The sequence below is a fragment of the Panicum hallii genome, chromosome 4 (genome assembly GCF_002211085.1).
Source record: "Panicum hallii strain FIL2 chromosome 4, PHallii_v3.1, whole genome shotgun sequence".
Lineage (NCBI taxonomy): Eukaryota > Viridiplantae > Streptophyta > Magnoliopsida > Poales > Poaceae > Panicum > Panicum hallii.
The window spans coordinates 48,448,937-48,465,064 of NC_038045.1; the positions used below are offsets into that span (position 1 = coordinate 48,448,937).

Genomic DNA, 16,128 nt, shown 5'->3' on the forward strand with positions numbered 1-16,128 from the left:
CTTTTTGTAAATCCTAGAATTTCTCGGGGCATGCTAAAGAGTGCCAAATGTATCTAGGTTCAAGTATTGGAGGGTTTGTTTTGAAATAATAAAAAGAGTGAGGTCTCATTAGCAAAGGAAGTAGTTAAAGGAGAGGGGGGGGCTTCTTTTGGGGATTACAGGAAAAGGAGGGGGCCTCGGGCAAAATTTGCCCTTCTCTCCCCTTCTTCCCCGTGCAAAACAGAGGAGGGGGGGGAAAGCGCCGGCGGCGGCCAAATCCGGCCGGCCGGGCCATGGGCGGCTCGGGGAAATGGGGGATGAGAGGGAGGGGGGCACGGGGAACTAGTTCCCGGCCTCACCTCGGCTTGGGGCGTGGTGAGGGAGCGGGTCCACGGTGAGGGGCGGCGGCTGGTGGTGGGGCGTACGGTGGCGGCGCTAGGGCGGTGGAGGCGAGGGCCGGTCGTGGGGCGGCGGTCGTGGGGTGCCGGGAGTGCTCCTCGGCCCCTTTATAGGCGGCCGGGGCAGCGGAGGGGTGGTGGCCGGTGAGAGGGAGCCGGCGAGCGGTGCGGGGCGCCGTAATGGCGTTTGTCCGCGCGCTCTCGTCGTGGCGTGGCGTGCGGGGTGGGTACAGGAGGGCGGCGGTGTGCTGCAGCAGCGGGCGGCGCGTCGGAACAGGTGCGGCAGCGGCGGGCGGCGCGGCATCGCGGGGTCGGGGCGGGCGCGTGCGCGTGCGGTGCGGCGGGGCGCGGGCCAGAGCGGGACGCGGGCACGACGCGGCGCACGCCGTGGCGCGCGGCCACGCGGGGCACGCGGAGCACGCAGGGCGGGCGCGTGCGCGTGGCACGGCCGGGGTGGCGCAGGTGCTCGGCCTGGGCGGCGTGCGGGCGTGCGGCAGGGAAAACCAGGAAGGGAAGAGAAAGAGGGAAGGAGAGGGAAAAGAAAGAAGGAAGGAGAAGGAAGAAAAGGGGAAAGAAAAAGAGGGAAAAAGAGAAGAAAAGAAATGGAAGAGGGAAAGAAAAAGGAGAGAGGGAGAGAGAGAGAGAGGGGGAAACGTGTCGGCGCCGGTCGCGGCGGCGACCGCGGCTGGTCGGCCACGCGCGCGCGGGGATTCGCGTGCGGCACGAGGAGCGCCGGCGCTACTTGCGGCAGCGGTCGCGGCCGGTCGGCCATGCGCGCGGTATTCGCGCGAGGAGAGAAAGAAAAGGAAGGGAGTCGCGTCTGCGTTAATCACGGCGGACGGTCGCGCGTGGGCGAGCGTGCGGAACGGAACAGTGCTCCGGTTAGGGTTAGGGTTTTGACGTCGAACCATTTTTACGAATCACTCTAGCGCATGATTTTATTAAGTGAATTTTCAGGGCGTCACATGGTCCTTGGAGTGGGATCCGTCCCCGGCTGGCAGTGACCCTCCTGAGTGACACCAAGCTTTGGGCTGAGTACGGTGTCAACCTTCACGACGTGCGTAGTCGCGTGTTTATTTTCCTTCCGCTGTGAACTTGGACAAGCTAGGTAGCTTGTCGTGTTAAACCCTGTTTGTATAAGTTTACATTAAGCTTGAACAGGGTTTGTAATAATATTTGCGTTTCTGTAAATTAAAAGTTGATGAGCTGTACTGTGATTGTAAACTCGCCTTCGTGCGAGGTAAACCTGCTTTGATCCTGTTGAACCGTGGTTGTATCGGGCGGAGACCCGACAAACCAATGGGTTGTTTCGTTTGAAGTGCGTAGAGTTAGTATCGGCTACTAAGCGATGACTAGCGCTCTTGAGCCGGAATAATTCAGGCGGTTCTGCCACAGCTGTGCGCCAGGCCTGCCTAGCAGACCGCCGCCCCTGCGCGCCTGAGGCTCTGCATCACCTGCACCCAGACCCGCCCCTGAGCGCCGCGAGCCCTTACCCCCTGCGCCGTGCCCTCCTGCAGGCCGCCCCTGTTTCTGCAGCCGCCGCCGTGCGCCTGCTTAACGCCGCCCCCCTTCTGCTGCCGCAACACGGCCTCCTACACGCGACCACCAGAAAATAGAAGCACCGCCTGAGCCCCTGCCCTGCTACAGCCAGCGCCACCCTCGCCCCTGCGTCGCGCCCCCCTGCAGGCTGGCCCTGCCGTGCGCTTACCCCTGTGGCGCCCTTGCCCCAGACCAGCCCGCCCGGAACAGAAACAGGCGCCAGCCGCCCAGAAAACAGAGGAGCAGAACAGCCGCCATAACTTCCTCTGCAGAATTCGATTGGCACGATGCATCTTCGCGGTAAGTTAGGTATGGAATGGAATCCCCTCGTCATCCTCTTTCATTTGCCCCGCTTCCCGCGATCTCCCGTGCCCAAAATCGACGGGAATTTGAGCTACAGTACCCGCCGCCGCCATGGGAGCTGTGCTGTGAAGCTGTTACAAATTAGTCCCTGAAAGATTCTGTAATTATCGCGTAAATTTATGTGTCTTGCAAAATTTGCAGAAAACCCCCTAAATCTATTACATCTTCTCAATCCAGCCCCACTCGTGGTATTTTTCAGATCTAACCCTAAACTTTTCTATTTTTGCAAGCACTATTTCCTGAGTCTAGTAATTCTTTCCTGCTAATCCCGGGAGTCTATAGTTAATTACGTATAGATCCCTGCAACGCTGTTTCATGCGTAGTTTCCGCGTTTTAGATCCGTTTCGATCTGTTCTTTTTGCGTTAGTCTTCTAAAACTCTAAGCTATCGTTTACTAGTGTTGTTGTACCATAATTCCTATTTTTAAAATTAGATATCAATTTAATTTGAATAATATCCTCTCATCTAGTTTTCCGAAATAAAATCCAATTAAGTCTTTACTCCGGTTTTTATAATTAATGTTAATTTACTTAATATCAACTGAAATGTGTTTGTAATTTAATTTGTTTAGTTCAACTCGAATCATGAAGTTCGATGTTTAGATGCTCTCATCGGTTTCTTTCTAATTAATTGTCTAATTCAGATAATTCTTGCATAGACAATTATATATAAAATTTGATTGAGTTGTATTTCATCTTTATAAACAAAAATATAATATAAGTTAATTATAATTAGGAATATTTCGCTTTTATATCTTTTACATTAGTTTCTAAATTAAAATAAATAAAATCCTATCGTTCTTTTATTTCTTTTATAATATAAATCTTCCGATAGCTGTTTCTTTTCAACCCTACCTCCATTTTCCGCGTTTCTTGCGCTCTTCTGACCGTAGCAACGAACCCTATTCTTTAGTATGCTCTTTTAAAGCTTTCCTTTTTATTTGGTGTATCTGTTCTTAGTCGTTCTTGTTTGCTTGCTTGCTTGTATGCTTAGGCCCGATGCTTGTGTGACGTTAGAAGGAGCGTGATCCAAGAGTTTTGAAGATTTAGAGTTTCAAGAACAAGAGTTGAAGACTCTGAGCAGCTATTTTCTAAAAGAAAAGCAAGTATTTTTTTATCATTCTTTTGTCCTAATAATCACAATAAATATAACTTTTTATATCTGCATGCATGTGTCTAATTTTGATGGATCCTAATTAAGAATATGCCTAATCTTTATGATCATTCCTTGTCAACCTAAGTTTTACATTTACGTTGGGTAGCTATTGCTTAGTTGCTATAACTGGTTCTGGTTCGGGAATAATATATAACCAGGATGATGACAATGATGATGCTACACCTGTTTTATCAATGTTCATGCTCTTGGTGATGTTAATCACAAGATTATATATTTAATTGGAACATGGAGAACCACCCAGAAAATAGTGCAACCAAAATACTATATGGCTCTGGTCTTGGCTAATTAATTAGAAACTCTAGCTTGTGATGATCTTACCGAAAGGTCAAGAGGGGAGTGCGTTGATGGGGTATAGCCCGGTCCTCTTGAGGCGTAGATATGTTCCTGGTTAAGGCGTCTTCCTCATTAGGGAGGGTTATGACCACTGCGGCCTGAAACCTTAGCGGATTGTCATAAGTTAGGGAATCTTTGTAAAGGCCTCGTAGTGAATCCCTTGCCACTCACCTCGAAAGTGTTTAAGAGGCTAACTATCTCGGGCAAATCGGGAGACATGAATTGTGGGTAAGTGTACAACCTCTGCAGAGTGAAAACTGATATATCAGCCGTGCTCACGGTTAAGAGTGACTTGGACCCTCACATGAATAATTGAACTTGAAAATGAATTAAATCGTGGACCATGGTTATGGTTGTGGTTATGGTTATTGTGGACCATGTTTATGGTTGTGGTTATGCTTATGCTGTATCTCTTCTAATGTGGGTTTTTGGTATGAACTTATACCTTAGTAATCAGGTGCTAATAAAACTTGACCAACTAAAATTGCTTATCGCAGTAAGCCAGTCAGCCTTTCCTTGATTTTGACCTTCATGTCATATATTTCCCAACACTTGCTAAGTACCAACCATAAGTGTACTCACGCTTGTTATAATTGCTGCTCAGAGAAGAAAGTGATGTGAAGTCATTTGAAGATGATGCTGAGTTCTAGGACTGCGCAACCCCCGGTCGATTGCCTGTGAAGTTTGGAGTCTCCATTTTCAGGATAAGCTGTATAACTCTGATAATCTTTATAGTGTTTAAATTCTCTTTTCGTGGTACTGTTGCTGATTATTCACTAATGAAGTCAGTATATGTATGGAACTTGATCCTGGCATACATATAGTTATGCATTCGGTTTGGTCTTTAAAAACCGGGTGTGACAAGTAGAAAACGGATCAGGAGGTGGAGGTCGAGGTTGAGGTGGAGAACAAAACGAAGCTGGCGGAGCAACACCCGTTGCGGCGCCAAGGCTCTCCATGTAAGCAAGAATCTCCCTCATCCTCTGCTGCTCGGCCAGCCGCTCGGCCTCACGCTTGGCCCTCATCCTCGCCTCCAAGTCCACACATAGCCTCCTCTCTTCTTCTAGCTGGTCCTGCAAAATTTTCACCCCAATGTTACAATAATGCAAAGAAAAGGTCTATAATAATCAATAAACGACATATAAAGAAACAATAACCTGGAGTGTCTGTATCCGGTACTGTGAAGTGTCCTGCCGAGGTCGTATGGCTGGGCTCGCGCTGGTGCTCCTTGCTCTAATCTGAGTTAGAGTAGGAGTGAGGACGAGTCGATTGCGCTGTCGGCAATCCAGCACCGCCCATGCTTCTTACCTCCTCCGACCCTCATGACGACTTCACCGTCAAGGTCCTCGGTGGTCGGATCATAATCTGGACCATGGACCTCCCTTGCCATCGATGTGTACTCACTGAGGCGGCTGTGGGCGGTCACGTTGCTGTATGCCTCGGGCCCGTCCTCCGGATTGTAGTTGACATCGGACGTCGCCTTGCCCTTGTGGGCCATAGCAAATGCCTTGAAGAGGGAGCAAGACTGGCCACCATGTGACGACGACTGCGAGAAAACCAGCAAGACAATTAGAAATTATGCATAATTGAGTGTTGGATTAAATAAATGAATTCGCGTACCCATGCTTCCGCGTATCCGCTGAGGCTGCGGCTGCCTTGATGGTGTGGTACACCAGGCATCATCAAACACCGCTCCTGGCAAGCGTTGTGCGACTCCTCCCACTCGTTGGAGCACCACTTTTGCACCATCTGTTGCCAGCACTCGTGAAAGGATCGATGGACCAAGAGGGGGGGTGAATTGGGCCTTTTTCAATTTCTAAAGCAAGATAAAGCAACCTTAACCTATGCAAAACTAGAAAGGCTCCAATTCAACAACCGGATAACTAAAAGACCTACACAAGCTAGATAAGATAAAAAGAGATAAAGCCTAGCAAGGTAGAGCTAACTAGTGATTCCTAAATCAAGCACATGAATGAATTGCATGAAAGATAATGCTTGAATAAGTAAAGTGGACAAGGGACAACCGGATTTTTTCCCGTGGTATCGATGTGTTGGCACACACCCCTAATCCACGTTGTGACACTCACAAAGAGTATTGTCACCTCCCAAGTCACCAAGACGAGGGCGCTCACTAAGAATCTCCGTTCACCATCCCGGTGTGGTGGAGATCAAGCCACGTACAAATCTCTTCTCCGGGCTTCCACAATCCTTGGCAAGCTCTGCGAGAATCACCTCGATCACCAAGATCGCCTAGGTGATGCCAATCACCAAGAGTAACAAGCTAAGGCCTTCACTTGAGCAAGAACCAATCACCAAGAATGGATGCACACAAGCTTCTCTCTACTCAAGTCCTTAATCTTGCTTCTTGAATGATTGTATGAACAAGTGTATGAAATGTTGAAGCTCAAGGTGGCTCTTGACTATAGTATGTATGTTTGGGTGTTTCCTGGTGTCAAGAGTGGTAGAATGACCCATTGGAGGGGTATATATGGGCAGCTCACACGAATAGAGCCGTTGGAGAAAAAGCTGCCAGAAAACTGCGTAGCGCCGGTTAATCCGACGTCCCACCAATAGTCATCGTCGGTTTAACCGGTGAATGTAAACTCCCCTTCTGAAAACTAGCCGTTACTGTTTGGGAAGATTAACCGACGTGACATCGGTTTAACCGGTGAGTGTAGTCATCCACTGATCAATTGAAACACCAAGTCTCTGGACAACTGCACCGACGTCCAATTTCAAATATCGTCGGTTTAACCGGTGAATTGACTTGTCAAACTCTGCTGACCTTGTTTAACCGACGTATAGAAGAGTTGAAGCGTCGGTTAAACCGGTGAATAGGATTTTTCTGATTTTGCCTTTTCTGACTTGAGTCTTGAATGAAATCCAAATATTTCTTGAGATATAAGTTGAGAACCACTTATTTGAGCTTCTAGAAACTTGAGTGACCATTGTGTGCATCCATTTTCAAATGACCATATCCATGCTCAAGTTACTAAGCCTAAGCCCCTCTTAATAGTGCGATCACTACAAAACTATAAAACCTATACTAACCTAAGTGTCCTTCTCAACCTTATGACACTTAGGACTAGAAAGATCCTTAGTCTTGACATATTATTGAGTTGAATGCCGAGATCGCCTTTTTGAATAATGAAAATTAGGGGCCTCTTTTGACATATAACCAAATGAGCGATAATGATCTAAACATCTGCACAAACTCATTAGTCACAATAATGGTTGTCATTAATCACCGAAACATACCTTGAGGGCCTAGATGCTTACAACTCGGCATGCACAACGCACCAATAAGGAATCATCTACAGGACAATAAGTACATGACATATTAGAAGATGAAATTAATCATACTTAATGTAAAAAGGAATGAATACTTAATGTAAAAAGAATAAACATTAATATTCTATATTTACCTGCAAGTACTGCTCCTCCGTCAACGACATGGTTCTTGCGTCCGTTTTGGTGACCTTCTCTCCAAGGACGGTGGCGTGAAAACTTATAGTGGCCTGGAGACGCGCCTCATAGTGTATGTCCACGACTAGTTTCTTACAGCATCTGGTAGCCACCACATCAGCCTTGGCCTCAAACCCATCCTGACATCTGAAGAAATCCTGCATGCAAACACGATGTATACCGTTCATTATTTCAAGAATGTGCAATGAATGCGATGTATTTAGCACTTACCCATAGCTCCTGCTTCACCCGCTCCGCCTTATTGTTGAATACCCTGCTATCCCGATCTTCAGTATCGGGGGCGACAGCGTATTGGTCGAACGTATAGGCCAGCCCCTTCACTCCAGCATACTCAACCAGGCCAGGGAAGTGTTCCTTGCACAGAAAACCGATGATGCCATTGACGGAGCGTCTGTGAGCAGCACCTGCACTCTCCACAATCCTCCAGGACCTGCACAAATGATTAGCCATCACTTTTAGTTTCTACTTTGAATTTGAACATATAACATGAAGAAGCAATGAAAACATAAAAATAACTCACTACACTTTTTAGCTATATCAGATAGTACCCAGAATTGAATCGTTCGGAATAGCTATATCAAAGTAGTATTCACAAGAGATGGATGGACTACTAAAATTCAATGACTCACTACAGTTTTTAGCTGTAAATTATGGCAATGGAACGTATCAAAAATGTTGTCCCTGTGTAAGGTTGCATTGGCTACCATATCAACATAAAGCTATGGTACAAATTATTTCAATTATAAACACAAGGGCCGGGCGGCGGCGGAGGGGGCCGGGGCGCGGCGGGGGTGCGGCGGGGGCCGGCAGCGGCGGCCGGGCGGCAGGGGCAAAGTCGCGAGAAAGGAATGAAAGTGCACAAATCTTTGGGTAGCCTGTGAAGGAATAAAAGACCCTTTGCCGAGTGCCAGATCACGGGCACTCGGCAAAGGAAACTTTATCACGGGCACTCGGCAAAGGGAACTTTGCCGAGTGCCAAAACACGGGTACTCGGTAAAGTTTTCTATTTTTTTATTTTTCAACGCATCAACGTGAATTATTGAAATGTGGCAACCTTTGCCGAGTGTCCACAAACTGGACACTCGGCAACGACAATATTTGCCGAGTGCTTTTTCTGGGCACTCGGCAAAATATATTTATTTTTTACCCTTTTTCCACCCAAACTTTTTCTGTTGTGATTCTATATTACCTTGAACTACATATGCAAGTTTGGCACATTACTCGAATTGTTTGCTATATTTAGTCAATTTATTTCATTTGATTGAATTTCTTGGAATAATTCAAATTTGAGTTGCAAGTCATTCAAAGAGTGGGAAAAAAATGAATCAAAAAATGATATTCATATTATTGAGCCTACTTCGATACCTTATTCATGAACAGACAAGAATTTCAAACATCTCATGTTCACAAAGCATGACCACAAACTTGGGGTCCGGTTGTTTTTAAATTTTATAAAAAGCAAATTTGGTCAGAAATCATGAAACTTACCCAGATGTCATGATATCATATGTGGAGGCTGTGATAAAAAAATGATAAAGTTTCGTGAAAGTTGTAACATACGATGCTTACAAACCGAAGCATGTCCAAATAAGTTTCATGATTTCATGTAAAGGCCAACTAGGTGTTAAGTATCGTAGCTGACAAACTTTCATGAAACCTAGCCAAATTTTTACCACAACCTCCACATATGATATCATGATATCTGGGCAAGTTTCATGATTTTCTGACCAAATTTGCTTTTTATACAATTTAAAAACAACCGGACCCCAAGTTTGTGGTCATGCTTCGTGAACATGAGATGTTTGAAATTCTTGTCTGTTCATGGATAAGGTGTCGAAGTAGGCTCAATAATATGAATATCATCTTTTGATTTATTTTTTTCCACTCTTTGAATGACTTGCAATTCAAATTTGAATTATTCCAAGAAATTCAATCAAATGAAATAAATTGACTAAATATAGCAAACAATTCAAGTAATGTGCCAAACTTGCATATGTAGTTCAAGGTAATCTAGAATTACAATAGAAAAAGTTTGGGTGGAAAAAGGGTAAAAAATAAATATATTTTGCCGAGTGCCCAGAAAAAGCGCTCGGCAAATCACACATTTGCCGAGTGTCCGCGATACCGACACTCGGCAAAGCTAACGGCCGTTTGCTGTCATTCGCAGCTGATGGAGCTTTGCCAAGTGTCTGTCTTTGCCGAGTGTAGGGCACTAGGCAAAATAGATTTTGCCGAGTGTTATTGTTTGCCGAGCGCTTGATACTCGGCAAATCTATTGTTCGCCGAGTGTTTCTTTTTGCCGAGTGCGGCACTCGGCAAAGGTCTTAGTCGCCGAGTGCCCGACGAAATGCTCTCGGCAAAAATTTTTGCACTCGGCAAAGGTGCCGTCTCCGGTAGTGAGTATAGCACCTATGGGTGGACAGTATTTGGTTTACCGTCCAGCCCGGGCGGTATTTGATCTACCGTCCGCCCCTTGCCAAATATGATTTTTCGTATGCACTTGTGGCTGTATGATCTATCATAGTCATCTATTTTGAAATCAACGGATAAAGATGGGTGAAAAAATCATGGGTAGGTGAGAGAATACGGGGTAGGTGAGAAAATCAACGTTAGATGGTATCTCATATCGACGAGATCAACGGTCCAGATAGATTATGTGGTTACAAGTACATGTAATGTGGGGAGATATTTCCCTCTAATGCAAACTGTATTGAAGCCAGCGGTTAGCGTCGAACCGCGCCAGGCCATCGGCCATAGCGACGGTGTCCACCTCGTCGAGGATAGGTGCCCCCGGAGCGCCGCACGGAACACGTCATGCGCCATCCTGTACCTATCTCCAAGGTGCTTCTAATCGAGCTCCCCACAGCTGACGCGAACGAGTACCGCCGAGGTGCGGTGCGCGAACTCCGCGGCGGTGGCGGGCATGGTCCCCCATCGCCGAGCGGGAGGTAGGAGAGAGACTGTCAGGATGTGCACGGGGCGGATCCAAAGGTGGCCTCGAGAACCTCCTGCCTCCACGTGTCATAACGCGGCGGCGCGGCGGAGCTCATGACGGCTTGCCGTGGGACGATGGTGGCCAGGCGGGCGATGGCAAGGGACGGAAAATATCTCCTCACATGTATTTTTGACCATATATATGATAGATCTAGATCGTTCATCTTGTCTACATGAGATATCATTCAACCGTTGATCCATCTTGAACCATTAATTTCAAAATGGATATCTATGATAGACCATACAGCTACAAGTGCACGTGAAAAATCCATGTTCTTGGATTGGATCATTCTGTTCATTCGTATTCATTAGTAACGGTGTATTTCATGGAGATCCAAATATGCATCGAAAATACTAGCATATAAAAGAGCTCAAGCTCGGTCCACTGCAGCAACTTGTTCTCTCCTGAAGGATACTGCAGCAAGTTGAACAAAGAGTACCGCGAAAAAATTCAGAGAAAGGGTTCTTGTAGCTACCAGCTCATTCAGTGTTTGCCGGCAGGGTCAGATGCTTAGAGAACCCCTGTTTCATTATGCCCGACTATCTCCTCTGATTTCGTTTGCCCTGCCTTCGTCTCGATCATCACTCCACCCTCCCGTCGCTCCAATGCCCGCGCGCATCGGAACAGAAACGGACGGTGATGCAACCAAATCGCAGCCCGACCAACGCACGCCGGTCGTCGGCGTTGGCCGTCGACGCGCGAGCGACGCCACGCCCACGGGCCCCAGGCAGCTCACCAAGCTGGAGGCTCCCGCCGTTGGCTTGGGCTCTGTCCTGGATGTCAGCGTGGGGATGGGAAGGGTTGGATCGAAAGACGAGCGGAAGTCTGTTCGCGTCGACGAGGCGGCTGTCGCTGTCGCCGGAGCAGGAGAAGAAGAGAGGATGAAGGGATAACAGCCGAAACAGGGACCATTTTGCATAAAAATGAATCGCGATTATTAGTTGCGATCCAATTTAGGGGGTTAATTGTAAAACAAGAGGTGTTAATGTTAATATTCGGATCGCGATTAATAATGGAGATTCAAATTAGGGGGGTTTCTGCAAATAAGTGCCCCGTTCGCCGCCACCGCGGCAACCTCACGGCGCCGCCTCTCCGTCTTCTCCCGCGCAACGCCGCCGCCTCCACGGGACCCATCTGCCGGTTCGGCGACGCATCCTCTCTCCCCCCGACCTCCTCTTCTACCGGCCCGATGCCTTCCTTCTCCGGACCCGGAGCACCCTCTCCACGGCGACTCGGTGCCTGAGTGTGCCATGAGAATGACCCTGTCCTCTGCCGTGGTGTGCCATGACAAACAGCGCATTGGATTCAGCTCGTTTGTTCCTTGACTAGGAGGTTCTATCCCCTATTTGCACTAATTTTCCTCAGATTTTTTGCGGGTCCGTTCATCCATCAAAACGGGGGTAAACTGAATTCATGGGGGTGGACGGTATTTCGAACGCCGACCACCCCCAGATAGCGATTTCTCCTTTTCAATTCTCCATCTATGCAGCACATGAGAGCCTGAAATTTTGCACCTTGCTCTAGGAATCTATTGTCTTTCTCCACGAATTTTCTTGGATTTTTTTGCGGCGTCCGTGACACCTTCAAGATGGTGCCTGCCGCCGTCGACGCATGAGCGCGAGGTCACCTTCCCGAGCGCGCGCCCCAGCAGCTGACCGTCCACCGGCTCGAAGAAGAGGGCAAGGCGGTCAGAAACCGAAGCGTCCCGTCGTCGCAGCCCGGCATGGCGGCAGCGCGATGCGCACCGAGCCATGAGCCGTGCGGGAAGCCGGGGACGGCGGGCCATGTATCACAGCATCACGCAGCTCGTGCTCAACGGAATCTGCCGTTGCTCGGGCCCGGGGGACGGATGCGGATGCGGAATGACGGCCGCGCCATCGACACTTCTGGTGTTCTGCTGCTACTCGCGCCGCGCCCTTGCCGCATCTACTCTTCCTCTTCGTGCCGTCGCAGCCGTTGCTTTGGCTGTAAAATGGAAGGAACGCACGGGAACAGGGAGGGAGGACTGAGGAGCAGGTTCGCGGCGGCGCGAGCATGAGGGCACGTGACCCAATAAAATTGCCCAATTTGAACCCAGGTTTCGTTATTAGAAAAGATACGACGGCACTAGAGTGAATGGGTCAAGAAAACCTCAGCGTAAACATTGCAGTTTGCAGAGGTTTGCCTACCTAATTCTATACAATCAAAGAGTTTCCCAGTACCCGCAAAAGAAGAAGTTAAGTTTCCCAGTTCTCATGGTGTAAGGCATACTCAAATTCTGATCGTGCACCTCCCAACTGACAGTGGGGAAGGTATGTAATTTTGGATTGAGAATATTCTAAGAATTTGTCCAGCCAATGGAAGGATTTTGTCTTCACGATTCCATTTGAGCACAGTTTCTGTCCTCAAAGCTAATGAAGGGATTTTTCCACTTGGACCTGCCCAAACCTGAGTACATAGAGACAAACTAAGCAACATGTGCTGGGACAACATCACACAGCTTACCTTTGATAATAGATAGTAATATATTATAGGTAGATGGTGCTCATCCCCTACAATAAAAGACTTCCGCGTTGCGGAGAAATATGAGCTAGACTAATAGCAAACCAAGCACAATGTTGGCTGCAAACTTACAATGTTTAGAGCCATTTAAAGTAAAGACTGGAAAAGGACAGGTAGGTTGTTCCGGACACATACGGTTACATAGTAAGGTACATGTCCAGTGCCAACGAGTACTTCAGAAAATAACTGAACATCTAAGATATACTAAATTTGCTACTGAGCACCTATAGTCGCCAGTCGCCTGACATGAGCGCTTCATCATCTCTGGAATATTATTTATGAAACACAGCTGAAAACAAAGAATCAGAGGAATGAAAATTGCAAGTATCAGAAAGAGACGATCTTTATTACTGCAGATGCTTACCGAAGCTCTATGTACAAGCACCAGTCGCTGGGCCTAACCTCAGTAGAAACCATTAGGAATGGGCATGTCATCAAAGTTCCAAAGATCCACGTTGATATACCCATCTTGGGATTCATCAGAGCCCAAAAAGGTGTTGATTGGGTAATCTGAACTGTCCATCAGGAAATTCATAGGCTCGAACTCTGAGAAATCAAAATTAGCATTCCCTGTCATAGGAGGCAACATAGCATTAGTGGTGCCCTGAAGGAATGCAGACTCATCAACCTCTGTCAAGGTGGGAACAGGTGCAAGAAGTGATGTCATGTCAGTGGTCCTGGTGTCATTCTCCAGGCTGAGGTCTAAGCAAATGGAGGAGTTAGTACCTTGGTCAGAGGACAGGTTCACCAAAGGTTCCTGAATGGAGGCGGCAGAATTCACCAAAGGAGCAGATGACATGTTTGGAGTCTGGATAAATGGCCCAGGTATGGTGTGGTCGACAACAGGGTAGTGATCTGCATTTGAGTTGGTCATGTTGTTTGTAATCAGCATCTCTCCAGTGTTGGGCACTTCCACAGAGTTAGGCTCAGCAAGGCGCTTCTGAGAAGCCACTGGAGCCTCATCAGGGAAGTTGAGCTTGGCCTTCTTGCCACGAATCCTGCGTGCCTCAGCATCATAAGCTCTGGCAGCTTCTTCAGGAGAGTTGTAAGTACCGAGCCAGACACGAACACCTTTGTTAGGATCTCTGATTTCAGCAGCCCATTTACCCCATGAGCGCTGGCGGATACCCCTGAATTGATTCTTTCTTTTCCTCCCATTAGAGCCATCAACACCAGCTGCAATTGTGTTTAACCCATCTGAAGAAAGGAAGGAGATCAACATAAGGCATCAGCCGTTCCAAGAAAAGTTGGAAGTATGTTACTATACCATAGCACAGACTTAGAACAGAAGCATTAATGATGCGCTAGAGCATGTGAACTCTACTAGACTGCCACAAAAGTTCGGTTTGTGTTTATAAAAGATCTTCACAACAAAATCCATCTACGTCCCTATCTTCATTCAGAAATATCAAAGCTTTAGTCTGTAATATAGGATTGTCTTCTTTTTTTTCCCCGACAACAGGTAAATCTAAACATGAACGGGTAATTTTAACATGTAAATCTAATGCATTCTAGACAAATTCTAGAAGAACCCAATACCTATGCGTGGCTGGTGGGGGGGGGGGGACTGGGACTAAGCTACAATTCACAAGATTCATGATGAGCAACAGGTAAAGGGAGGAGCCAAATCAAATATGAGATAAAAAAAAATTACGCCAAGCTAAGTATCTACACAGCACCAATCATTCATGAAAACAAGGTATCACTGCATTAACCAACAATGGATGTTTAAACCGAAGTCCTACCAAAGAAATGAAAAAAAGCAACACTACAACTTCTCAAAGCCACCGGAGGGAACTGTTGCAAGCTGTGTGCATTTAGTTTCTCACTTCCCCAAGGTTCAAGCAACAACACCCCCTCCTACAGGATGCAACTCTACTCTTGGAATACCAAACGAGCTCAAGAAATCGTACGAATCTCCAAACCAGAGACCCAAAAAAAAACACATCAACCAAACGATAGAGTGTAGCTAAGAATGTTTCGCCCTCCTAGCCAAACGACACGGGTAAATCGACGCCGAGTTAAGACATGCAGTACCTCTGGCGATCACGCTCCTGGGGGCGGCGAAGAGCTTGGCCGCCTCATCCTCGGACTCGACCTCCGACTCCTCGGACTCCGCGAACTTCACGAAGTCAGCCTCGAAGTCGAAGTCGTCCTCCTCGTGGGTCCCCTTCCTCCCCACTGCTTCGGCGCTACTCGGCTTCTTGCCCGGACAGAGGTGGCAAGCCGTGACCCGCTGCCTTGGCGACACGTAGCCGCCGACGACGACGCCGCCACACATCGCCGGCTGCTGGTACTCGCTGGCCCGTGGGGCCGCGGGCGGGACGGTGCACGAGGGGGAATCTCCTGAAGCTGGTATCGGTTGGGTGGTTGGTCGCTCTGCTTGTCTCGGGACGTGGAGTGCTTGAGTGGAATGGCCGGGGGCACGGGCAAGACTTATATAGGTGGTGGGAGGAGTGGCCGGAGGCCATACGATATCGAGTTATTTATAGCACTTCGGGGTTGGATACCAAGTCTCTCGTGGAGGATTTACATTTCTTCATTTGGATATACATTTCTTCATTTGAGCTTTGAATGCAGTGCCTTGTCATCGAGAATTTATTTCTGTGGCATCCTGCGATCACAAAGTGCATCCATTCCATTGTGATAAAGAATTGATGAACTCTTTTAAAGTTAAATCTATATAGGTCGCACAATCATATAGAGCATGCATGCGTTGCTAACATGTAGCAAAGCTTGAGGCTATCAAAATGAAGACAGAAATGATCAGAAATGATTGGAAATGATATCACAATATGAAAAACAAAAGCGGTGGGTTCAGAACTTTTCCTATATTTATGAGATAAACAAATGCAAAATCAACAAAAATATAAGGATGAAATTAGATGAAAAAATTAATTTCTACATTTTCCTAAAAAAGAGAGAATGGTACAGGAATTTTTATGTTCCTATCTTCACCCCTACCGTGATTAGGGTTTTGTGGATTTGGGTTAGGGTCGGGGTGGGAGTTTTAACCTGTGGGGCACTAGGGCGGGATCTGTATTTAGGTAGTGAGGGTGTCATTCATGGTGGTTGATACCGCAGTAGTGTTTGGATGGTGCAGGAGGAAGACGGCGGGGGTGGGTAGGCGGGTCGTGGGGCAGTGACAAGGGAAGCGCTGGTGTGGAGCTTTGAGGAGGAGGAAGGAACGATGAAAGAGGAAAATTGGAAGGCCGAATAAGAAGAGTTACCTATGTAAACTAGAGAGATATCTTGGGGAGGCTAACAGTGAGATGATGAAGGTGTCGCTCGTCATGGTGTGTGGTTGAAGACATCCGG

At 47.5% G+C, this 16,128-nt stretch overlaps 1 protein-coding gene across 1 annotated transcript; it reads right to left on the reverse strand.

Annotated features, from left to right (window-relative positions):
- Positions 1–12,754: 12,754 nt before the first annotated feature.
- Positions 12,755–15,211, reverse strand: LOC112889835 (ethylene-responsive transcription factor 1-like). Its single transcript, XM_025956609.1, has 4 exons — positions 14,848–15,211; positions 13,537–14,007; positions 13,175–13,380; positions 12,755–13,099 (listed from the first exon to the last, which is right to left on the reverse strand). Exons 1-3 carry the CDS (start codon positions 15,089–15,091, stop codon positions 13,214–13,216), a joined length of 882 nt encoding a protein of 293 aa, XP_025812394.1. The 5' UTR covers positions 15,092–15,211; the 3' UTR covers positions 12,755–13,099; positions 13,175–13,213.
- Positions 15,212–16,128: the final 917 nt, after the last annotated feature.